The following is a 25,571-nucleotide window of genomic DNA, read 5'->3' as shown; positions in this document are numbered from 1 at the left end:
CTCCCGTAATAAGGGAATAAAGAGGGAAAGCACGTCTCAGTGACACATCTTAGTCAGTCTCATGTGCACTACTTCCCGCAAGTTTTTTTGTGAACAGATACTGTGGCAGAGCGTGTGTCCTCGTGATCAGACCAGCGTAGCAGACCACACTCTCCCTTAGTGCGCGTTCGTGAACTCTAGCCGTGTTGCACTCTTATCACCTTTATAAGACGCTGACCAGCAGTTTGGTCGGCGCTCCCGCTATATTATTAAAAATGAGGGCGGCTGTAGGTGTTCAAGTAGCTTTTCTTTGCGCCAACCGTTTTTGTCTGGAACTCTTCACTCAGGGAGATTTCGTAGTCCTCGAGTGTAATTCATGTCCTTGAAGAGCACGTCTCTGAGTAATTCCCTACTGTGTTTTTTCTCACACGTTTGCGACTTCTCAAGACATTTTGAATGTGTATTTTTGGATACCCTTGTTTCTTATTGGCACTTCAGTAAGGCGAAATCATTTTTGGCCGTAAGTGAATAACATTTTAAAATCCATATGATTGTTTCAACGCCAAAGTTAATTGAAATGTTCAATTCAATACCTAACGTCAACTATTTTTAACACTATTCGAAGCAGTGAGATTTATACCATTTCACTTGTTATCTGGAAGCGCGTTACACAGGTTTAAGCGGTTGCCTTAATTCAGAGCAGGAGAAAGGTCACTAGCCGTTTTGGAGAAGTTTTCGATAAAGCGTTATTTCTTTTATGGTAGAATCCCCAGGCAAACCTAAATACTTCATTTTAGTTACGAGATTCCTGCTTTCTTGGAGCCTGCGGCTGTCCGTTGCCTGGAGGGGGATTACTTCAGCTGCAGCCCACAAGTGAAGCAGCTCGCTGGTTGAGTGTTCTGGCCACTAAAAAGAAAATATTATAAGTATAATGGTTGCCAACATGTTAAGGCATGTATTTTTTGTTTATTACAAATTCCTGAAGGGCCCTTGGATGAAGGCTTTATATGAGGGCTGGGCTAGCAACCTGATGTTAATGAAACATTGTTTCGGTGCTTACTTGAAATGGTCCGAGTTTGCATGAAGGATGGTACTAGTGGAAAGATTGTTCCAGTAACAAGCTGTTTGAATGAAGAAGGAATGAAAATGGGTATAGTGCGAGCAGGAGGTTACTACATACTTGAGCTCTCGATTGAATGAATTGTGCGGTTAATCTTTGTAGTGAACCTCTATTGAAATGTAATTGTTTTGTCTTCAAAATTTACTTCTCAAGCGTTTAATACCGCGCCATTTCATGACGCAATGAACGACTGAGAAAAGAAGCGGTTGTTCGAAGCCCTCAAGACTGCTTGGAAGCACCAAACTTTTCAAGCGATTCAATTAAAAATTCGTATATCTACCGCCCGCTAGTCAGCAAGGTGCGGTAGTCATAACCCAGCCGACTGCTTCTGAAGCACCTCCTCAATTTGACGCTATATAGCTACACTTAAACTGATCATAAAGTACCCTTCTCGGATCTTCGCTTTTGTGGTGCTATCTAAAGATCTGTGCGTGAAACACCTGTCATTTTCCGCGCTCATTGAGTGGGGCAATTGAGGCGGTAGTAGAAACCATTTCGTCCACACCACTATGAGCAATAACAAAAGAGTCTATTCTGAAGCGCCTTAGAGGAGGTCTTTGTCCCCTTCTGGCAAACCTTGAGTGTCACTGGAATCATGACTACCCACAAAGTTTGATGATTGCGTGCCGGAGCCCTCCCTCTGAGAAATCTGCCAATGATCAGAAGGTTCGCTCTTTGCGTTGCTGAGAAAGAGCGCTATGGTGCGTTGTCGAACAAGCTCGCTTCAGGATGCCATTACCATTACGCTTTTTGTGCTCAGTGCTTTCACTGTGCAGGTAAGCAGATAATTTTCTACTTCTTGGACCTGTTAGACAAGAGCGCGCTTCTTTACTTCAAACTACGTCACTGCCGGGTACCTTCACTTTCAAAACAATTACACGCATGCACATCAACCAATCAATGAACTGAGCGTTCACGTGGTCAGCAAGTTTTGAATTGTGCAAACAAGGAACCGCTTGTTCGGAAACATGTTGTATGTAGAAGCGCTCGTGCGATATTGTCAGAGCTTCACAACAGAAGACGGTGTTAAAACAGTGCTTTCATGACTTAAAGATGTGCTGCTACAGAAGGGCTCCTCTTGAGAACAACAACAGCGACTCTAGATCCGCACTACAAAGCGTGGAGCCGCACTTTTATGTCCTTCAACTGAGAAAATGTTCAAACTGCACACACAAGTTATCCCATTAAAAATGCTTGCTCTTTTTTTGAAGCAGCTGCAGCGCATCCAATGGCACATTTGGCAAGTCTGGATCACCTTGTTTGCCGAACACAGTTTTCTCTTATTGCACAAAAATTGTTACGGAAAGTTTGCCTTTATCCTGAGTGTATTGAATGTGCATAAGGTCTAGAAGTAACTGTAATATTTAAGGCATGACTGACGCCACACTCAGCGCTGTACTTCGCATAACGCCGTAATGCCGTAGCCTGAAGCATGAAATAAATGCACATATCAGACGAACCTGAGGGAAGATTATAAATGGCGAGTGGCTTGGTGTAGCGCTCAAATGCGAGAAGGCCGCGAAAAAATTCTAAAGAAAAGAACCGAAGAAGAAGGAAAAAGTGAGTCTTAAGGTTGAATAAAAATAGAGCACTAAAGTTTCATTGCCTGCACGCCAATCTTCTCCCTTACTGTCAACGAGCCAGCAGAAAACTCACAAGCTTTCCTCCTTGCGATTTTGTGCAAATACGCCGAAGGACTATGGTTTGGAAATCATTTCAGAGCTCGTTAAATAAAAATAAACCATCATTTTGCAACTTTGATTTATCTTAGCGGAAAGCCCCATCTAAACACCCATTTCAGCTGCAATATCCAATATTATAAAAGCCGTTTGCGCTTTTCACAGAGGGCTCTTTAAAAAAAGTAATAAAAATAATAATAATAATAATTAGTTTTAGGGAAAGGAAATGGCGCTGTATCTGTCTCACATATCGTTGGACACCTGAACCACGCCGTAAGAGAAGGGATAAAGGAGAGAGTGAAAGAAAAGAGGAAAAAAGAGGAGCCGTAGTGGAGGCCTCCGGAATAATTTCGACCACCTGGCGATCTTTAACGTGCACTGACATCGCATAGCGCACGGGCGCCTTAGCGTTTCGCCTCCATTTCATTAAAATTGCGAGAACAAAGTGAAATAAGCGAGTTATTCTTTACGCCTGCTTCTAAAGACCCCCGTAGACTGTTGTTGCTTCAGAAGCTGACAATGACATGAAAGGAATTGCATGCATGCGCAGTTTTGAGCACTAATTTTACCCCTGTTGATGTTGTGTAGCGCAGAATTAATTCCGTTTTTCATACTTTTTAGCCTTCTATACCTCGCGCTAAATGCTCCTTTCGAAGAGGCTCTAATAGACAAATTATGTTCGCTCTTTTTTCACATGTATCGACCCAGGCAAGGCGCTACCGAGTGAATGTGCGAAGTGAGTTTTCAGTATTCGCTAATGTAAACTTTGTTATTCTTTTCTTGTTTTCTATTCTTGTGAACAGTAAACTACAAAGATTATCAGCGCCCTCTAGAAGGACGGATTTCTAATGAACTCGGGAAGGTAGCTTGAACTGCATCCTATGGTTGTGTGAACATTATAATTCTTGGAAGGAAACATGAGGAGGATATGAGCAAGGAGAACAGCTTGTCTCCGCGAGAAATATACGATAGGACCGTTGTAAATGTGATACACGAAAACACACAAGAAGAAATTGTACATAAGATTGTGTACAGGTTATTTTTGATGTTTTAAAGTCAAATAGTGTACAAATAGATCTTCCTAAAATCCTGGAGCCATGAATGGTACAAAGAAGTATTTTCGCACCATATAATGATATTTTTTTACATTTAGGTTATGTAGCTCAGCTCAAAAGTTATTTCGCTTTCCTCAAGTTTTGTTGAAATTTATTCCTCTTGTCCAAACGCATAAGTCTTATGGAATGTTTGCTGTTGGGTGATGTGTGTAAGGTTATCGACTTCAGGAAATCAATTACCTTCCATCTCATTGAGCTAGCTGAAGAAGAACTTCTACTCATTGTATGTTTGTTCTACTGTTCGATTCTGGATGTTTTTTGCATGTAATATTTATCTTCTATGTTCTAGGTTGTGGGCTCTCACAACCCATCGGTAAAATTATCAACGGAAATGAGATTGCAAAGGTCCAGGTGCCTTGGTTGGTAAGAGTTATGTTGCAAAACAAAGACGTTGCATCGCTTTCCTGCAGCTTGCTTAGTGAACCAGAGTGTCACCCTGGCATATTGACTTTAGTGACGAATGCTTGCATGTTGCCTCTGCATTTGGCCAGCCAAATATTGGTCTGACAGTGGGCAAAAACATAGGATGCAGGTCGCAACCATGACTTCCATGGCGCGATCAACCAATGATGGCGACATTAATTGTTAACCAGGAGAGAGTTGTTTCAATATTTCGGTCTGTGCAGTTAAAAATAAATGCGCAATGCATGCAGGAGTAAACAAGAATGCATATTTCTTGTTCCAAGACGGGCAACGAGTGGAGACAAAACAGAGGCATAAAATATTAGGTTCGGTAAAAATTAGAAACTGGATTTTAGGTTTGATATGAGACTTATTCATTAAATATTGTGATTAAAGTTTCATTGCATGCTTGATTATTGTGCTATGTGGTGAGTTTCAGAAAGCTACTCAAAAATAAGCACAGGCTCACCGTTGCTGAGGATTGTTGCTAATGGCTGAATTAATATGACTTGAAAGTTAATCTCACACACGCCGTTCACTATACTCACGGAAGGAGCGAAGAAATAGACTTCCCTTTTCTTTAGGTGAAAGCACAATTGAGAGATATGTGCGAGAATTTTGGAACGAAGCTCAGTAAAAATTTATAGATTTATTGGCTCCTTGGTAAAGAACGTTTCCCCATTTACTTTTGATTGGAAGCCTGCAAAACACCACACATTAGATCGTCTTTGTATACTAACCCTCTATTTTTTCTCAAACTACACTCTTATAAAAAACAATATTAATTTGCACTTTTGATTTGCTGCAGCCGGAATGTGCGTTAACGCGCAGACAGAATGCGCTTTAACGATATTTGTAAATGGTCTAGTTTTTCAATTTCAAGTAAAGTTTCAAAATATTACGAACGGTTTTCGCAGTTTTCTGTTGGTTTTTTATGTAGTCGACGTTTGAATTTGCAGAGTCATTTCAACAGAAAATTCAATGCTGAATTATCCCAACCCTCGAGACTGAAATTACAGCACAAACTCAGGCCTGTTGGGTTAAAACAGTATGAACTCCCACTTGTACTAACAATGTGCACGGCACACTTTCTACCAGTATATTTATTGATTGGCTGGTATACTTTTATTCGAAAGCATAACCTTGAATATTTCAGCCAGAGGGAGTGATATGACTAATTACAGCCGCCTAAAATTAGCAGCGAAATGGTACACTTAAAGTTTTCAACTTCTGCACGAAGAAATGCAAAACGGTTAACCGTTTCATACAATCAAAATGACATGCCAATCATTAGTTAACAGTAAGAGTGGTCTAAATTGAAAATTGGAGAAAATTATTTTGCGCTGAGCAGAACATATGTATAGGCGCTGTGAGCCTCTTTACATGCAACACAGCCATTCACTCGGAGTTTACCGGCAGTAGTTCGCGTGCAATGGGCCATACAGTATTCGCAGCGTTAAAGTTCACTCTCATGAGAAACAAGTTGAACACTGAGAAGAGCCTTCAATTTTCATAAATGAACCCTCAAGCAGCATGTTATTTTTCAGTCTGAGAGCACATTTATTCTCCACAAACAGGTGAAAATCCTCATGTTTCCTGTCGGGAGAAATGCAAGGTTCTGCGGCGGAAGCATTATAACACGCAACGTTGTTCTCACTGCTGCCCACTGTGTCTACAAAAGGTAATAAATCTACACTACTGCCTTATTGATAGCAACCCTACTTTTGAATACATTCAGGAACGGGATTCATTAAAGAAAGAACTCAAGTAGTGGCAACTTTCAGCGTTTTTTTGGAGTAAAAATATCAAAGTCTGTTCATGTGAATCCACACTGCAGATGGTTATCTAGGGAATGTATCATAGAGGAAAAATGCAGTTCTTCAAAGACAAGCAATAGATTTCAATGGTTTCGCATAGTAATGTCACCAGAAGACAGCTGGGAGTTTGCAACGCCGTTTGTCAATTTCGCAAGGCATAATTGATTAGAATGCTATTGCTAATCCATTTATGGGGCTCTACAAAGCGTGTTTTCTTCATAGTACCATTTTCCACATTTAAGGCGTAAATCACAATTTTACATCAGAAAGCTAGTCCAAAGACCACAGCAGCGATGGCCATTGTCGACCGTGAACAGGCATCGAACTGCAAGCAGCAAGAGCACTCCGCATGCGCCCATGGTAGTCTCTTCTGTGTAGCATAAAACGGGTGTGGCACTGGGCTGGGCAGTTAGAGGTTCGTTTGCTGACAGTGCCTTGCGGCTGAAAGTGATGTGCACCAAACAGATGTGACAAGTTTGAAAAACCACACCTATCTGTGGTATTCTTTGCATGTTAAAGAGGTTATGCGCGGTGAGAAGCCCTGGCGCCATAAAATGCAGAGGACGGCTGGGTCAGCCGCAGTCAGCAGCCGAGATTCGACAGTCATAAGTGTCACCCGAAGCTTTGGCAATGGCAAACTCTCGTCGTACATGAGGCGGAATGCTTGACGTTGAAATCTGTCATCGACCCTGGACAGACAGAGATTACGTTCAGAAGAATGGGAAGTGCAGAGGAAAGCATTCGGGGTAGCAAGCTACTTGCCCATGCTCGTACTGTCGTCTGAAGCGCCGCCTGCTTTTCGTGCGCGCAAGAATGAGCATTGTGGTTGCAAAATTATAACTGCATGGAAATGTCGCCGCAATGACGTTATTTCGTGAATTTTTCGTGTATTTGTGATTCACTTAATGCTTGTGTTTAGCTTTGCTTAACTGATTTCGTTCTGCCACTAACCCTGGGTAAGTCAGTGATGAAACGTGTCATCAAGAAAAGTAGAAGCACTCTCCAGGCAAAAAGTTATTTGAATAAAAGATTATTATATTCTTTAGCCTAACAGCACCCCTTCCAGGACACAGACCACTCCCACGTCCCTCTAATTATCCATGTCCTGTGGAAGCTGCGACTACCCCATGACCGCAAACTTCCTAATCTCATCTGCCCCCACGACGCTCTGTCGCCCCTTGTTACACATTGCCTTCTGTTGTAGCGCTGTCTGTTACCATCAAGGACAAGCGGTTATCTTGCCTTCGCACTATATGCCCTGTCCACGCGCGTGTCTTATTATTGATTTACATCGCGTTTTTTACACGACCTATTCTCTCTTCTTCCTGGCTCCAGAAGTTACACATGTCATTTTCTTTCCTTTTGCTGAACCCGTTGACCTCAAGTTAAATTTTCCCCTTGTCGTTAGCCTCTACGTTTCTGCGCAAATGGTCGGTACCGATAGATACAGCTGTTAAATGCTTTGCTTATACCGGTAAACTGAAATTCATGATGGGAGAGCAGTGACCAACTGCACTCCCTGCCATTCTGGTTCTCCTATTTCTTTTTTACTGTCGTGGTCGGTATCTGCGGTAAATGCCTGCCAAAAATCCATGTATTCTCATAAAAACTCCGTTGATTCGAAGCAGTTTGGAATTTCGGATGTAGAGACCAGTGCTCCAGTATTCTCATTCACAGAAAAAAAGAGCTTTGCGTTCTTTAGGAGGAATCATTTCCATCTCACTCAGTCGTTAGCCATGTTGAGGGGCATTTCTAGTTTTTTTCAGAACACCTTTTACGATCACCTTTTTGTTTTGCGTTTTTAGGCTCTCGATCATGCAATGCAATTAGAACCTATAATTATATAGCAATGCAATGTCTTGAGCCAGTCTCGTATTTTAAGGTTTTTCTCAATTTCATATAAAATACAATTCAGCCCCCCCCCCCCCCCCCCCCCCCATGATACTGCAGAGGCTGCGTTTTTATGGAGGAAAAACGCTAAGGCGTCCGTGTGCTGTGCGATGCAAGTGCACGTTAAAGATCTCCAGGTGATCCAAATCATTCCTGAGCCCTCCACTACGGCACCTCTTCTTCCTTCCTTCTTTTGCTCCCTCCTTTATCCCTTCCCTTACGGTGTGGTTCAGGTCTCCAACGATATATGAGACAGATACTGCGCCATTTTCTTTTCCCTAAATACCAAAAACCAATTAAAAAAACCAAACCTTCATGATACGCCTCCTCATTGGGTTCTCTATATTTTTTCTATAGAGAAATACGGTGTCTGCGCAGACGCTATATGTGTTTTTATTACTCTCATATATGCCGCTTCTTCAACTCTGTTCCCTAATCCCTGCGTGTATGCTTCCGTTGTCCTGCGTGTATGCCTCCCTTTTAATAACCTATGAAAACATTGTATAGGGGATCCCTAAATTGCAAAAGAAAATTCTACCTTATGAACGATACATCAAAATGGCCTATCTTGAAGTAGCGTTTGAAAAATTCGCATGGTACTATGGTTTATTGATCTATACGGTTGTTTTTGATATCCACGCGTTACCTTAGCAGATTATTTGAGGGAAAGAAAGAGTAATTTTACTGGTATTTTTATCTTGAAGTCATTTACTTCCTCTTTACAACGGACTAAATTACATTTAGCGTTCTTTCATGACTCCAGTGCGCTAGAGGACAAGAGTCACTGCGTATAATGTGAAGCCAGGTTTTCTAGCATAAACTGCCCGCCGTCCTTCAATATGTCGGCAGTTTACTGATCCTCAACACTGGCTTTCTTCCTCTGATTTTCATCTAAATATTTCGACACTTTAGTTACTGGCAGGATGTCCAATTCTTCTGCACTAATGCCTCCATCATTATCGTCGTGATTATTACGGCTGCCTGACAACATTTACTTTATTCCAAACCTCCTTCAACTCTGCATCCTTATTGGTACTGACATTGCCCTTCTTATCTTAACGCACACTTCAAATTTTTGCTTATGCCTTGTTTTCTCTTACATGCTTATAGACTATATCTGCTCATCGTACTCTGGATTGCCTGCATATAACTGTTCCTTATGACGGTTACCAGCAGTTATTAATGTTCACAGCTCTTCAAGATTATTTGCGTTCATTAGCGCTAGAGCAAAATTCCCGCGAGATAGAGCTTACCTCTGTTTTTCCGAACGCCCTACGCCCAGCCTACACTGCGGAATACGCAATTGTATTTTTAGATCATCATTCCGTGCTTAACACTGCATACATCACTTTCAGGTGAGCTAACCTCAGCAACGACAGAGATGAACTAGACATTGTTTTAAGAGCGTCAACTCTTACTGTTCGCATTCGAACATTTCTTGTCTGTCCGAGATTGCAAGATGGCGGCCGCCTATGCGATCAAATTGCTGCAGCATTCTGCAAAATTATACCCCCCTCACGTCACCGCACGAGCAGTTTTCGCACCGGCATGGCGTCCGGGTCAGCCCTTTTGTTGCTGTTCCGCCATATATTTACTATCTGAGCGGGTTTCGAGACTAGTGCCTCATAGGGTCGCCATTGGTGACAAAATTGCGGTCCACAGTCGCGAATTGGTAACGTGCCCCCGACTTTCCGAACAGGAACGCTATCGTCTGCAGCTTTGATTAAGATAACAAAAGGATCAAACAAAAGAAAACGAAGCCATATTTATTATTTAAAAGAAAAGAGACAATAAAAAACAGAAACACAAAGAAAAACATACTGAAAACGCGTACAGCATCGCAGATTAAAGGAAAGACCTCAACAGGTATTGAGAGTCCCAGGTGAAGCGGGGATGTATTGCAAACAAGACGGAGGGTTGATGAACTGCGACGCGTCGCTGGCGTTGCGTCGAAGGAAGCGGCGGAAGAGAGCCAGGTGGCGGTACGAGCGGAGAGGACCACAAGAAGCTGCTGGTAGTCTCTCGTCAACGTCCTGAAGAACTTGGCGGCAGCATGAGAAGCGTTGCTAGGAGCCGCCGACGGCGTCTCGAAACGCCGTAAGCTCAATACAGGCTATCCAAGGGAGCCTCTTGGCACGAACCCTCACTCCACCGGCTACCGCCCCTAAACTTGAAAGTGACGGAGGATGCTTGCGTCGGTGATCCAAGGGAAGACCCCCGGAGCACGGACCCAATGTCTGACGGCTACCACCTCCACGCTTGAATGACACAATCTCCGCTGCGCTGTCTCCCTTCACACCTCGGTTTCCTGACACGTCAGCTCTCAGCTCCTCGTGTTCGCCACGCATTTCGTTGTCACCGCCTTGCACACACCATTCGCACGTGCACATGCACAACGCTGGGCTGGCACGCGCAGCGCTCCGCTTTCGACGCACTACCGCCGACGCACCGCATTAAATAATCACCCGACGATTTGGTGTGCACCTCACACCCATCCGTTTGGCGAAGATGGTTTGGAGTGGTGACAAATGAATCAGCCCATCGGCGAACAAACTTGTTAGTCGAGTGAAAGCCTGGTATATGTGTAAAAGATTCCTACCGACAACCTTTGGTCCTCAAAATCTTCGGAGGGGTGTGGCGGGCGAACCAATGGTTGCAGAGAGATGCCGGTAGGACCAAACGATTCGCCCTTTCATTGAGTACAAGTTGGTTTTCCAGTTTGTTGAAAAAATAGGAGAAAACAACTTAGCTAACGCTGATTTATCTCGCACTTGCGAATCATTTTTATATCTTTTCAACGCATTTAAGGCGACAAATCAGATAATAGGTTTCATTTTGTTAACTAAACAGCTAAGGTGAAACACATACTCCGAGTGTGCATACTTCCTTGAAATAGGGGCGAGATTTTCTGTCAATTTTTATAGCATGTCTTAGAAAACTACAGCAAAACAACGCGCAGAAGTCATAAGAATGGGAACAGCTTTGAAACTACAGTGAAACAATGCAAAGAAGTCACAAGAATGAGAACAGCTTTGAAACATTTCGGGGAATGCAAGCGTCTAGATTGCATCTAAATGGAAACTACGGCGACAAGGTAGTTGCATATAACAATTTACTAAAGTTTATGTACGTATTCATTAGGTGAAAGCATGAGAACTGTAATTCGTACAAAGAAAAGAGACCAAATATTTACGTTTTGCGTTTTTTTCTTTATCTAAGTCCCCTGGATAAGCAACACGTCTATTTCAGATAGGTTACCTTCACTGTGCTCATTTCAAATGCCTTCTTTTCATTTGCAGTGAATCCCCAATCGAGTGCTCCTATTATTTTGAATCAAGAAATGCAGAATGTTTGTGCACTCAAACTTTGTTCGGAGCAATGTTGCGCAAGTCATGATTCATACTTTGTAATCTCTCGGACGAAATTACATGATTCCTTCTTATTATTCAAATACAGTGCGCGTTAAGATTATCTTCGCCGATGGTTAGAACTGTGAAATATTGCAGGCTGTTTCTTTATAAATGTAGCAGCTGGTTCTCTCTTCCGGCGAAGCACGAAGCCGGTATTAAAAAACAATTATGGAAACCTGCATAAGCCACTCAGTTTTTATATCACCCCTTTCTTTTTAACAATGCCTTCACTTACGGCAAGAGAACGATACACCACAATACTTTGTGCAACAGACATCGGTGTGACTCTGATAACCTAAGGAATATTTCTGCATATTTCGTCCTATGCTTTGCAGGCGGCGGAATTGTAAGTGGGATTACAATATACTATCAAGCGTCAAACTTCGCGATACATTTTTCTTCCAAAAAAACTTATAGAAGTAGACTGATATATTTTGAACATTGAGAAAAAAAAGTAATGTCTGAATCATCTTTCCTTGCAATTTGCATGTTCCACACTGTAAAAGAGGCCAGGCTGCGAAAGAAATTCGAGTTTTCTTTAACACCACCGTCGGCAACAAGGGTCCCTGCATCCGGGTGGAAAGAGGTGTCATTCATGAGAAGTACCTAAGCGCATACAAAGGATATGACATCGCTCTTTTAAAGGTGCGTATATTAGCCCTCAGGAGTGTGAAGATTTTCTGGAAGCGCATTTGTTGTTAAAAGTCTGTGCGTATTCAAGTCGGAAATAAGCCACATATACGGAACTTCTATATGACTGCTTCCTCTCGGGGACAAAGTACGCGTGTACGAAGACTTGTGTGCTGAGTTCAGCGTGTCAGGTTTAGCGTGTATGCGAAAGAGCTTACATCACTTGCGCTATTCCGCAATGAATTGATACGGTGGGGCCAACAACACCGCCTACCGTAAAGATGCCCATCTTCTAACAAAGGCTCCATAGATTTTGCCAAGAAAATACGGCTCATTAGCATGGTAATCATAAATATTTGCATTTTCTTGCTTTTTTGCATAGAACGTGACTCTGAATTCGACTGGATATAAATTTTAGCGCTTCTTTGAATGACACCGGGAGGGCGTCATTCCCCGAAATGGCTCGTCCTGTTGTGTTTGTGCAACGCCTACTTTATGATCAACTTGTTAAGAACGTGCTATGTTGGTAAGATTAGCATGTTCAGCAGTATAAGGCCCAAACAGATACTTGTTATTAGATTTACTGAAATAAAACTCAGGGGCACACTTGCAACGCTCTAGCAGAAAGTAGCACCTTTCTAAGGCTTCTCAATACCACACAAAATTGTGGCTTCGATACAGATGAAAGTGTTTAAGATTGCATGCGTGAAATAAGTGTGAAGCTGAGGGCTGAGCAAAATTATTTTTATTTCTTTTTATCTTGCCCACTCTACTTTAGGTATATATTCACCTGACGCTCGTCTCTTTGAGAGTTCTGCTTGAGATCGCAGTGGCGCTATCTTAGTACGCGTCGTGAAGATTGCGTCATTATTAATAATATATAAGAAATGGCATGTAATTTAATGTCCCAAACCTGTTTATATTTAAAATTTATATACAAAGTATGTTGAGTGCCACATATAATCTATTCTTTACGGATATCACTCAATAATATGCAGAGTGAGCCGTGAAGCTCCAATCGGCTCTTTTGACTGTGGTGAAAATCGGCAGTATTTTTTTTCTGGCGCAGACGCTGTTCTTGTTATCATTTGGTTGCGAAAGTTGGCCGCGCACGACAAGGTAGACTTTAGTAAGAAATATATGTTAAATATGTTGTCATCTTAGCGTGCCATGGTATGATGACAACGTTTAAAGCGAAGTAAGAGAAAAGACGCATACCGGTATAAAAAAAAAGAATGTGGGCGCATTATAAAGAGCACTATTGCTGTCTGTGAAAGAAAGCCAATTCTAACAGATGCTGTGTCCTCTAACTCATTGCTAGGGGCCGGACTTCAGAAAAGTCGTCTTGCTTTTAGTCTATACGAGCTTTAAAATGTCTCGCTGTCGCGCGTCCTTAAGTACACTCTGCCCTGATGCGTTGTTGCGTTAAAAAAACGTTACTCTTAGCGATCTTCGCTTTTGTACGAGACGAGGAGTTTGCTATTTTCAGCGCAGTCATTCATGTGAGTCGAAACACATTTATTTGGAGACCTACAATACTACGCGATTGTGTCCAGCTCATGGGTCAAACATCGGATGCGTTTCATATTTGGAAGCTTTGTCATGAACTGCTACAGAACAGTCTTTCTGAAAGTTGAAGCACTAGCGTATCTGGCAAGTCACAGTCTATGAGCGCTCATTTTTCATGCGCGCGTTTCATCACGTTATGCTATCTTGTGCTGCGAATGCCGGCTCCACGCAGGCGTGTTCGTGTAAGGTAGGCAGGCTGTAGGCTTTTGAAATAAATTATTTTGTTTTGATTGCAGCCCCCCCCCCCCCCCCCCCACTTCCAAACGTACGTGTCTCCTTCACTATTATATTCCCGCTCGATTGTTTGGTTATGTCAAAAAGAACCTTACAGCTGAATAAGGCGCCTAGTTCTGCAGGAAAGAATATCAAAAAGAAAATGATTAAAAGTGGCCATAAAATGCCAAACAGGTATTTCTTAGAAGCGTTGAAACCTGCTACAGCATGCATTAAAAGATTCGGGAACCGGTAGTGAATCAAAAGCAAATGTATGTATGCAATGTTGTGAAAATTACCTGACCTTTTCAGCACCATTACGAAAATATCTGAGCAAGCCTGAACCGCGCAATATTAAGTAGGAAACATGGTGAGAGGTATCGCGAAAAGCAGGACCAAAAAATGAAACAAGACATGACAAGAGCGTTTCTTCACAATTGAAATTTTATGAAAAGCGCAGGGCAAAAGCAAAAAGCGCCAGGCGAAAAATTCAAAAGATGGCAATTCTGAGTAAGAAGAGATATGGTACAAAAAGCAGGAACCCCATTGTCACATTCAAGAACTACCTAAAGAAGTTTAAAAGAAATCAGTTCCACGTAAATTTTTTGTGAAGCGATGTTTATTGCCTCAGGGCATAAAACCTATGAAGTGAAAGATGAGTAATATGCCTAAATAAATAAAAAAAGGTGGGCTGATTTGATGAAATCAGTTCAGTCTAGGTATGCTAGTTGGTTTGCAGTTAAATAAATTGATGGTGTGTTAAAACTTGGACTTCGCTTTCTTCATACGTAAATAGTCTCGATGATTTCCCGTGAAAGTCGCTCCTTATGGGTTGCTACAATTTCAGCTGGTTCAAATTCCACTCGCCCAACTGTCCACCGTAATAATTAAAGCAGGAGTTGAGCTCACAGGCTGCCGTTTTCTTCCAGCTCGAACAAACCCTACCAAAGTTCAACAGGTTTGTCAGGCCAATCTGCTTACCAAGAAAATACGAAAGAACGGATGAAGGTCCAATGCTTTTGGCTGGATATGGCACTACGAACTTCAGTAAGTGTACCGCAATGATTACTATGGACTGTAATTATGACGCACATTGATATAATAGCTTCCGCAAACACTCCATAAGTTAAGCCGGCTTCGGTAAACGAGAAGCGCATACGGACAACTAAGAGTCTGAGTACCTGGTTAGTTACTCCTAAAAAGCCGCAATTTATTTTTGTGCTCTGATTAATGGCTGGAGTTCGAGTGCAATAAACAAGCTGTGGAAACATCACCTTTAATACACTGTTGTTTATTTATTTATTTACAGATATGTTACAGGCCTCCCCGGAGGCATTGTGTAAGGGGGGTCAGTACACAAGTTTGTGCAAAATTGGTTAGAAATAAAAAACAGTAAAAATACAGCAAAACAGAAAAAAGTTAGTTAATGCAAGATATCGCAGTTCACAAAAGGTGATAAAATTAAAAAGCAACTATGCGTCAAGTAACAAAGATAGAGGAAATGCACAAAGAGTTATACAAAGGCAAAAGAAAGACTATCAGGCACACATGAGGAAAGCTGCGCTTCACCAGAACAAAAGAGGCAATAGTCTCAAGCAGCTGAAAACTAAGTTATATGAATTGTGAGTAAATAAATGACGTGCTAAGCGTTATCAATGAAGTGCTTGAGTAGTTGTTCACGAAAGGTGTCATGATTAACCTGCACGACGATGCAATCCGGAAGAATGTTCCAGAGATGGATGGCACGCGGGAGTGACGAGGAGTTGAAAGCATGTGTGTTGCCATAAATTCGGGCATAGCTGTAGCTATTATGTAATCAAAGTGATAAGTAGGAGCGACGTTGTAGATGTGTGGGCGGTGAATTGGTGGCATAGACGTATTTGTAAAAGATAGATAAAAGAGCAATGTTGCGACAAATTTGCAACAGATGGAGCGAATATATTTTTTTTGTTTTATGGGGGTTTAACGTCCCAAAGTGACTCAGGCTATGAGAGACGCCGGATGCAGCGAAATTTCGATCTTTAGTTGGGTTACACTGGACTGATAACTGTAATTTTGCGAAATGAAACGAGCCCTATTCTGGACAGCTTCCAACTTCTCTAATAGATATTTCTGATGACGTGACCAGATGGATGAAGCTTACTCTAGCTGTGGTCTATCATAAGTAATGTAGGCTTCTTGACGCACGTGAGGGGTAGTGCATTGCAGGTTCCGGCGAAGGAAACCTGGTGACCGGGAAGCATTAGCTAAGATGGTGGTTATGTGTTCTGCGGAAGAAAGGTTTGGTGAAAGATGGACGCCTTGATACCTATACTGCGTAGTACGAGATAATGCTGCAGCAATAGGAAAAGCAGTGAATTATTCATTTATTGAACTACGCAGAAAAAAAAAAGATAACTCAAATTCGAACATCTGGTTTTAAACCTGTGTGGACCAGCCACCTCCTAATATTATTATTATTCGTTGAGTGTATCGGATTAATTGACAGAGTATGCGCTTCTCGGCATACGCCCAAATGAAGGCCGAAGCAGAGTACAATGCCAGTTTTCCGAAAAATTCTCCTAATTTAGGTTACCTTCTTTCGGTGCTCTTTCATGGAATCCGAGAAGCCAATGCGAACTGAACAATTAAATGGGGATTACGGTGCAAATAAAGTAGCGTAGTTACTCAACACTTTTTTGATAGGTTGAGTGGTCTACCCCCAAAAATTCGGAAACAGAAGAGAAAATGTTTAAATCTGGCATCAATCGCCTGACGGAAGTTCCGAGTCACCAGCGTGAAGTTGAGCTCAGCAGTGTTTCCCACCCAAAGTGAGTCGACAATGTAAAATTCGACTTTTCTGTTATATGAAATTCCCAAACACGTCGAACCGTAAATATATCCACATAGTTTCCATATCTTTCATAAACTTCGATACGGTGAAAGAAGCCGGCTTGTGAGCGAGAGCCAGTTTAATCTTTAAAGTCTCTCGAGGTACACAGTGAGAAAACACGAGAATAAGGAAAGATTGCTCGACGTCTTCGTAGAAAGAATGTTTTTGACTGCCGGCTCTCAATGTGCCTTCATATGCGGTCCGCGATTTTTTTTTATTGCTGGACATCAAAGAATTAGTGTACCAATATGCCCATGTATCGGTATGAACGTCCTAGAAGCAGAGCTGTTGCAGAACCACTCCATGTTTGAGAGCAATTTGGGCATTTCAAATGGCGAACAGCTAGCTGTTAATCAATTGTGTCGGTCAAGATTTGCTTCCCTAAACACAGGCAATAATAGAAATTTCTAATAATTGTTAAATTTCTGTCAGAAAAGCAAAACAAATCAGAGAGCTCAGAGAGAGAATAGTGCCACAAAAAGGAGCTGTTGAACAAGCCCACGCAGCATCTCTCGACTCTAAACGTACTTTAAGCTCTATAAGGAAAGTAGTAGTCATGCATAACTGACCAATGAGCAAGCTCTACAGCGCTGCACTTTCACAACACAATCACGGCTCCCTTTCAAAACTTGCAGAGACAGACAGATTCTATAATTAAATCACAATTTATGTTGTGTAATTGCGCATATGATCATGTGCTAATGCTATGAGCAACTATATTGAGGCAAATGGGAGTGGAATTTCGTATAGTGATCTTGCTTATCCTGGAAACATTTATGCCAGCATTTCCCTCAAGAATAATCAGGAAGATTTCAAACAGCTGACCTGAAAAGGTTTCATATTTTTTAGGGGTTTCATATCACAAAGCGACTCATGCAATAGGGTTTGCCGTAGTGAGGGGCTCCGGAAATTTCGACTACCTAGAGTTCATTAAGGTGCACTGATATCGCAGAGGACAGCGGCGTCTAGCAGTTCGCCTCCGTCAAAATGGGACCCCCAAGACTGAGATCGAAGCCACGTTATTTGGGTCCGCACCCGAGAGCCATAACCCCTCAGCAACCGCTCTGGCAAACTGACCTGAATAAAGACTGCTCGACGCCTAACGCCAAATAGAATTATCGTTCCTACATACAGATCCTGCAAAGGGAGAAGAACGCTATGCGTGATGCACAGTAGTTCCTTTTGTAATCTGTGCAAGGAGTTCAGCATAAGAGAGCATTATCTGCATAAAAAATTCAATCGTGCTGAAGTATCTGTTAACGAGTTACTCCGATTTATAGCACAAAGATAGTATCAAAAGTGAAGCAACGGCACGTGGAAAAAGCACATGGCATGTGGGTGAGGATGAAGGGTTGATAATAAACGCAGAGTCAAGCTCAAGGAGCGAGGAATTTGTGATTCTTGTACTTTTCTGAGTTTCTTTTTTTGTTGGCTGCTACTAGCGTTGAGCCATATGAAGCTCACACTAAACCTTGCGCGCAAGGAAGGCCCTAGGATAGCACCGCTGCATCTACGATTGAAGACTTTGATCCCAAAAGTTTGGCACACTCCGGGCATACCTTTGAGCAGAACTGTCCTTGGTGAAAACTTTCATCCTTCGTCTCGTGGGCCTGCAGGGTCTGTATATTAACAGGATATGAAATGGTCTTTTTCCGTGCTTAACGTTGGTCAATCAGTTCTGTAAAGGCTGGAGTATCGGAACAACAATAATTTAGCGAAATATTTTTAGTCATAGTCTCTAAGCAAACGAGTAATCAGTCAGTAAACACATATAGAAAGTACCACTAATGATGTAGGTATGTAAATAAATATTGACCTCAAGCAGTGAAAGGTATGTCCAGAACAAATTTCTTTCGATAGCGCAGTGACAACTATGATTCCTCATTGCATTACATTGCATATTCTAGACCAAAATATGTGCTTACGCCCATATCAATCCTTCAGGGCAGAGAGTTTGCGGTTAAGCTATGAACTTCAACCATCAAAGCTCCCATAAATTTGTAAACTTCTCCAAGGCAAGATCCCTTATCCGAGCCTTCCATCGTTTTAAGGCACTTAAGGTGTTTAAGTTTGAAGTGAGCACTCAGCATGCAGCTCAAAATCATACACTGTGGCTGAACGCCGGGATGTCATACCTTTGCGGCGGCTCAATTGGCTGCGGGAGGACATTTGATCAGCAGAAACTGCGTCATTGTTGGGATTTATCTGACAACCGGCAGCCAAGAATGATTCCAGTGGCCAGGCAGGCGGCGTTTACGGCAGTGTTTCTGGGAATGGACTGATGAAGACCGCTTAAGACCTTAAAGAACGAATTAGCTTTGGAAACACAAATCCTCTATTATGAGAGAGAGAGAAAACGTAATAGAGTTTGAAGAGCTCAAATAGGGTGACTAAATTTGTTGCACATTTCATACTGTTCTCCCTTTTAGTCATCTCTAACATTGTGAATGTTCTAGGCAAAGAAAGAGCACACAATATTACATGGTAAGATCTAGAGCTAGCTAGGGAACGAACTGAAGCAGTGAGGGAGAAGCTCCGAAACTAGCTAACGGTAAGACTGAAATTAATGGTGTTCAGAATATCTCTAGCTAACCTATGCTCTCTTTATCTTAGAGCAACTAGCATAGTGTAGAACTAAGGAACGATATTCAGGGGAACATTCTTTAACGACAGTGCTGAAAAAGACGAGACACTTAAACGAGCACACGAGGAGCGCTTCTTTTTCCGCGCTGTCCTTCAAGATGAGCCAGTACCAACATGCCAATCTGCTCGCCCTGATTCTGGGGAATATAATCAAGACGTGTGCAATACAAGTCGAGAGTAAGGTAGCAAGGCAAAGTACTACGGAGAAGGTTTCCCCTGAGAGGAAAAATGTAATTAACGCACGCTAAGAGCAGAAATGCCGAACCACAACGTGAGAAGTGAACAAGCAAAACTGTCAACGCTCAACCAATATATGTGAGCGCGGCAAACAGGAAGCGCTATATGGAGAGTACGATGCATGTGCTGCTCAAAGTAGACTGCGTGTGAGATGTAGAGAGGAAACTGGGCGCACGGAAAATCCAACTAAACGCACTCAGAGAAGAACCAGAACGTGATTACGAAGAATAATGCGAAAGCATTGTAGCGCAAAAATTCTGCAATGATTCTAAAGATATGCTGCAAAATTTGTGATGCAAATAAAAAACATGTCCTTTAGGAAGGGACATGTGACTTGTAACTGAAGGCGTTATAAAGAAAGCTTCTACAGAATGGAAGGGTGAAAATACAAAGGCGTTTTTGAAAAACCAAACGGACTAATTAGATAAACCTGTCTTCATGGAGGGTGGCTCATAGCGCTAAAAATTCTTTTGTGTTGTGTACGCAATTCCCCATACCCAAGAGTGCGGTGAGAGCTGCGAATGACGGTGACAGTGTTTTGTTTACTAAGAAAGCCTATATATAAGATTTTAAAAATAGGATTTCGATCAGATTAGTATCGATTCTTAAAAGGTATTCTTAAAATATTGGATTTTTTAAAAGAGTGGCTAATAGGTCAGCAACAACTTTAGGCTTCTGCAAACGAAGTATTTTGCTGGCATTTGAAAAGGTTTCGTTACAATAAGCAATATTCGCACCCTTATTGAGGTAATATGCGATAACCAGAAAATAAGCAACCTCTATATGTTGCTTTTTTCGTGACACGGATGTGATTGATTTGGTCGAAACATCAGCATGTATTCACATTTGGAACCATAGTTTAGAAGAAAATATCTAAATATAGTAGGAAGTGTGTTTAGGCACCGCACCAGGATAATAATCCTCTATAAACACGTTAAAAAGTAATTGGAAAGTTTGGGTGAAAGGAGAACTGTTCACTTCTCAATTATTCACTGCAAGTTTCAGGAAGAAATTTAGGAAACTGGACTGAGTAACGGCGGGGATAATATTTATTGCTGAAAACCTCACTACTAATCTTCGATTTATAGATGACTTTCGTTGCTTTATTACTTATCGGACAAATTCCACGCTCACGATGGATGATGTTAAGAAGTGAGACAGAAAGTTGCCCTTAAAAAGTATTACAGAATTAATACAGGAGATGTTCCACACGTCAAGAAAATAAAATTAAAAAGAATGTCGTTATTGAAACATTGAAAGAGGTAAACGCATATATCTTTTCTGTGTACATAGTGACTCCACATCTGTCTCGCGAGCTTCATATCACTTGGAGAGTAAAAGTGCGGTGGAGTATAATTAGAAATAATGAATGCTCAAGAGTAGGAACTTCCTGTCTCAGTTCATCGCCCCCGTCCTCCGCTTCATCACCCCCACATGGACGACATATGGAACGACTTTAAAGCAAGCGGAAGATTACGACCAACATTTATTTTTAGATACAAAAAGCAGTACGTCAAACTTCCTTTTTTCAATGGGTTTTCTGGGCGAGCAGACATAAAGTGTGAGAAAAAAATATCCCAGAATATGTAATTATCTCATGTTTATCACAGAACTTTTCAGTCTATACATTCACTGCGAATTTTTGCATTAAAAACGCAGATACAGTGGCACTCACGATCTTTTTTTTTGCGCATGAATTTTGTAACTATCCGCAGAATTGCTCACGCCAGGTCGTTGGGCTCGCATGAAGTTCCTACCTAAAGTGTCGCAGCTATGGCGTATGGCTCTTAACATGAGGAGTATGTAGAGATACAGATGATGGTCATAAATTTTCTCTCTTGGTCAGCAGTCTTGTACCGCTTTGCTTGGCCGCGAGCAAAGTCTAAAGCGGCATCAGGTCTTATGGTCTAATCAGAGAAAATTGCTTGAAGAAATGGCGCTCGCCGCACGCCACCTTCACCGTGATTCCTTTCTTTTGCTGGCCGAGAACAAAAAGTCATCACTGTCACCTGGAACTCGATCCACACTCTTGTGTGGGGGAGCGCCATGCTGAAAGCTGCGTCACAAAGGAGAGAATCCTCGTGCTGACTACAAGCGTCTCGCATGTGTACTTACAAGGCTTCGTCTCAAATTTTTGACGCGCAGATGTCAGGACAGAGGGCATTTCTGAAATTTGCCAGTAGAGTAGGCATTCGATGTCACTGCCTCTTAGTTTAAATATAAACATGCACAATAGCTCCTCTGAATAAAAAAGCTAGGAATAAATTGTACTTAAGTGCTTAATTATAATTATTTTTATCCTGTTCCTGCCTGGCAGCATAACGAATTTACAATAATGCCTTTTCTGTACTCCTCGAGGTATATTTTCAATACCTTATTTTTCAATACATCAAGGTATAAGTTCAACACCTTATTTTGGACATCCTTTACAAACTCGTTCATTATTGCGCGTTCATTTTTCTAGCGTTAACGAGCAGCGTTAGAAAGAAAATGCCGAGCACCCTGCCGACAGCATATGTCGTAGTTGTCAAATCGAAGTCCAATAACAATTTGAAGTACGACTGCATTTCTCTAAACAAAATTAAATGACACAACGAATTCTTCACGATAGGATTAAAAAAACAACTAGCCAAAAATAAATGTTTAGCTTCTTTTGGCGTGCCGATTATTCCGTGTGACTCTAGTCCTCCTCCCGATAACCACTGCATTTTAAGCTTTGACAAGGTTTACCTCGTAACTCACTCGCTTTTCCTAGAGTTCACATCGCGCACTCACATCAGACGCATTCGCAAGAAAATTCTTCCGTTTTCACTAGCAATACATACGATCGTCTAGCGCGGTGCGCCCTCTAGGCGGCGCATTGTAGGCCACGATTCATTTCAGTTCGTTTCTTAGCAATTACGTGGCTGTGGCGCAGCGTCCTCAAGCCAAAGTCATATCGAAGTCAAAGGGAAAGTCTTTTGTCCTACACCGCACGACGTGAGGCTGGTGATAATGATGATAATCAGAAAAAATCCTTTCCTTTACTTTAATTGAATTGCGGCAGGTACAAGCATACTATTCTGAGTTTGTAATAATTTTGCAACAATTGCAGTAGTTATAAATTCCATATCTCAACTGAGTTTCTTTCTGTGCAGAAAACAAGGTTCCCCGACATATTATGTACTACTTCACGAACGCATTAACAGAAGAAAAGTGCGATAAAGCCCTCGTTAAACATTGGCCGAGCCTTCGGTTGAGCAGTTCGAAAGTTCTGTGCAGCTGGAACCCTCATCAGTTGGCATGGATGGTACGTATATCACGTCATAATTCATTTTCAAAACTATGCTGGTTGTGGTTTCATGGGTTGACGCCAGCCTCAGAACATTAGCCTTCCTTCAAATAGCGACTGGAAAGCCTTTGCTTGCGCAGAATGGAATCTAGGTGTGGAGCCACTGATGTTTGGTGTTTCGCGGTTTTCTCTTAGATGACGTGGAATATACTACTATTGCAAAGGATGATCCTATGAAGGAAGTATTATGATTCCGACAGAACATGAAATATTCCTTCCTGCGAATTTTCAAAGCATGTGAATTGTTAAAAAAGACAATATGTTCAGATATCTCTATTATCATGCAGAATCGTTTTTACTTCATGCCTACCAAATATTGCGCTTCAGCGATTTGTTGCATCCTCCATAAAATAGCTGAAGTGGCAAAATCACAAATTCGGTTTCAAAACCTATGGGAATTTTTTCATGTTCCCTGTGGGATAGGCACAAATAAAGCCATTTCACAGCGTTCTTTTGAGACAGTGCTGTGCCCTTCACCTTGGGGTCAAGGACGCCTAATTTAATTTTCTGTTTATGAAGAACAAATTTTCTCTTGTGCTCAGTCGAGCATATTGCTGATAAGGCTGCCGCGTCAAACTATAATTTAGCAGTTCAGGATTATATGAAAGGTTTCAACAGTAATTATGGATAGTCTAATTATTCGAATACGAGTTATGCGAAGCCAGAAAAATGGAGGTCAAAGCCAGGTACGTCAGCCAGAATCAAGGTCTCTATATCTTTATTTTATTTTTTTATTTATCATACTGTTAGTCCCACTGGGACTGCTAAAGGACTGGATTTATAAGCAAAATACAAATTAACAGACAGTAACACGAGTCAGCAATAAGGTTTAAAGAAACAAATTATTAAAGCATCAATCAACGGTCACATCGAGTGCGGCATAGTTGACGGAAAATAGCAATTCTGGTATTCAATGCATGCGTTCAAAAACATCCAAAGGAGTACAGGCAATTGGCCCAACATTGGAATCCGTATTAGCAAAGGCCGGCCTTACAAACAAGCAGGATGAAAACGCCCTGTTACATTCTTTCATACTGTAATAAACTAGGTGCACATCGAGCGGGCAACAACACAAAACCAATAAAGACTGAACATGATAATCGGGTCTGGCTTGTTGATAGGACCGATGAGGCTGCGAGCTCAGCGAACCACCATATCTTTTAGCTAAATGACGTCGATGGTCTAAGTACAGCGAAAAAAAAAACATGTTAAATCAAACTAAGAATACTGAAAACTATAATCGAATATTCAATAGCAATGACAAATTATTGGCTGGAAACACTCTCGCTTTGGTGAACGTTGAACACAGATGAACCGCGCACCACCCTTCTCAACGCGTAATCATCACTGGAGACGAACTGTTGCCTTTTTATTCTCACTCTGAATTATAATTTCCAGGGTGATTCCGGCAGCCCTGTGACAAAAGCTCTACCGAATGGGAAGTCTGTGCAGTATGGAATTGTGTCCTTCGTCACGACGGGCAAAAAGAGCCGTGCCCGGACGGTGCACACTCGTGTATCGCCGTTTCGTCTATGGATCAATGAACACCTCAGGAATATAGACGAATGGGAATATATAGTTACAAACATCGGGGGAGACGCCGATGGGTCATGCTTGCGATGATGTCGGAAAAATCCTCTCAAAATAAATTTCCTTCTAGAGAACCGCAATAAATTTTCCGGATATATCACCATATATGCACTGATTTCAACAGCCTTTTTCCGAACAAGGTAACATATTGCAAGCACATAGATTGATATTGAGCAAACCTCCCGTTGGCTCGTGTGCCTCGACACTAGGGGCACATTCATAAATACGCTGCCGCATTGTTGAGCAGAGAAGCAAAACAAGTAGTGCAGGAACAAATGCATTAGGAATGACGACATGAAGAGACTTAACGAGACGCTGCTCGCGTGCTGCATATACCGCATGGGATACATCGACAAAAGCAGTAATGAGTTCACTCATGATGAATGCTGCTAAACCGTTCAACAAGGAGCTCATCGTTGGACATATCGCCAAAGCAGATCTTCTTGACGCGGTTATCTGAAATAAATGTTTCGCTGAATTATCAATAAACAGTTGCAGACGTCCAATAAAGCAAACCTAATCTTCAAGCCAAAAATGCAGACAATCCTTTTGTGATGGAGTGATTGTCCATCTTGTTAGCGGCGCAATTTTGTGCCTACAATACTGTCAAACACATACATTTTGTTTTCATTTTGGTGAAGTATGGTGTTAGTGAGCTCTTATATTTTCATTTCTTACATACAGTGTCAGATAGTTGCTGCTTGCATAATGTTTGCACGTTGCGTGCACTTCAAATAAAGCACTGCTGAAGCTAACTGTGCATACTGTCATTTCTCGGCGTCTTAGTTATCAGTTAGCGCTTTAGGTGGACTTCCTTAAGGGTCCACAGACTGAACGTTTTGCGTATTCGTTTTTTTTTTGCTTCCCAGGAGGCCTAATGTTCTATTTGTGATGAAAATGAGCTAGAGTGATATAATAATTACAAATGACTTTGCGCTGACAGTTCCGACTTCGCTCAGTGCCAGATATATACAGCAATTTGATGTCGCGACCGTCTGGCCAACGTGGACAAACGCATTCCTGATGATATCGGCATCGCAGCCAAGCAGTGGTTCTTCATGCGAGGAAATAGTT

The 25,571-nt window shown here is 41.8% G+C and overlaps 1 protein-coding gene across 1 annotated transcript; it reads left to right on the top strand.

Annotated features, from left to right (window-relative positions):
- The first annotated feature begins 1,692 nt into the window (after window positions 1–1,692).
- LOC144104740 (chymotrypsin-1-like) lies at window positions 1,693–25,060 on the top strand. The gene is made up of 8 exons (XM_077637909.1): window positions 1,693–1,875; window positions 3,487–3,514; window positions 4,183–4,256; window positions 5,873–5,976; window positions 11,919–12,057; window positions 14,754–14,871; window positions 22,714–22,865; window positions 24,306–25,060. Exons 1-8 carry the CDS (start codon window positions 1,798–1,800, stop codon window positions 24,528–24,530), a joined length of 918 nt encoding a protein of 305 aa, XP_077494035.1. The 5' UTR covers window positions 1,693–1,797; the 3' UTR covers window positions 24,531–25,060.
- The last annotated feature ends 511 nt before the right edge of the window (window positions 25,061–25,571 follow it).

This window comes from Amblyomma americanum, chromosome 9 (genome assembly GCF_052857255.1).
Source record: "Amblyomma americanum isolate KBUSLIRL-KWMA chromosome 9, ASM5285725v1, whole genome shotgun sequence".
NCBI lineage: Eukaryota > Metazoa > Arthropoda > Arachnida > Ixodida > Ixodidae > Amblyomma > Amblyomma americanum.
Note: the sequence above shows the minus strand (reverse complement) of the source record. Positions and strands in the feature narration are given on the sequence as shown.

Excerpts from the sequence above, each read along its gene's own strand:
- LOC144104740 (XM_077637909.1), top strand. The coding sequence starts at position 1,798 with ATGGTGCGTTGTCGAACAAGCTCGCTTCAGGATGCCATTACCATTACG. Across the intron at positions 3,515-4,182 it reads CTACCGAGTGAATGTGCGAA|GTTGTGGGCTCTCACAACCC; the intron begins GTGAGTTTTCAG and ends TCTATGTTCTAG. Across the intron at positions 5,977-11,918 it reads GCCCACTGTGTCTACAAAAG|AGGCCAGGCTGCGAAAGAAA; the intron begins GTAATAAATCTA and ends ACACTGTAAAAG.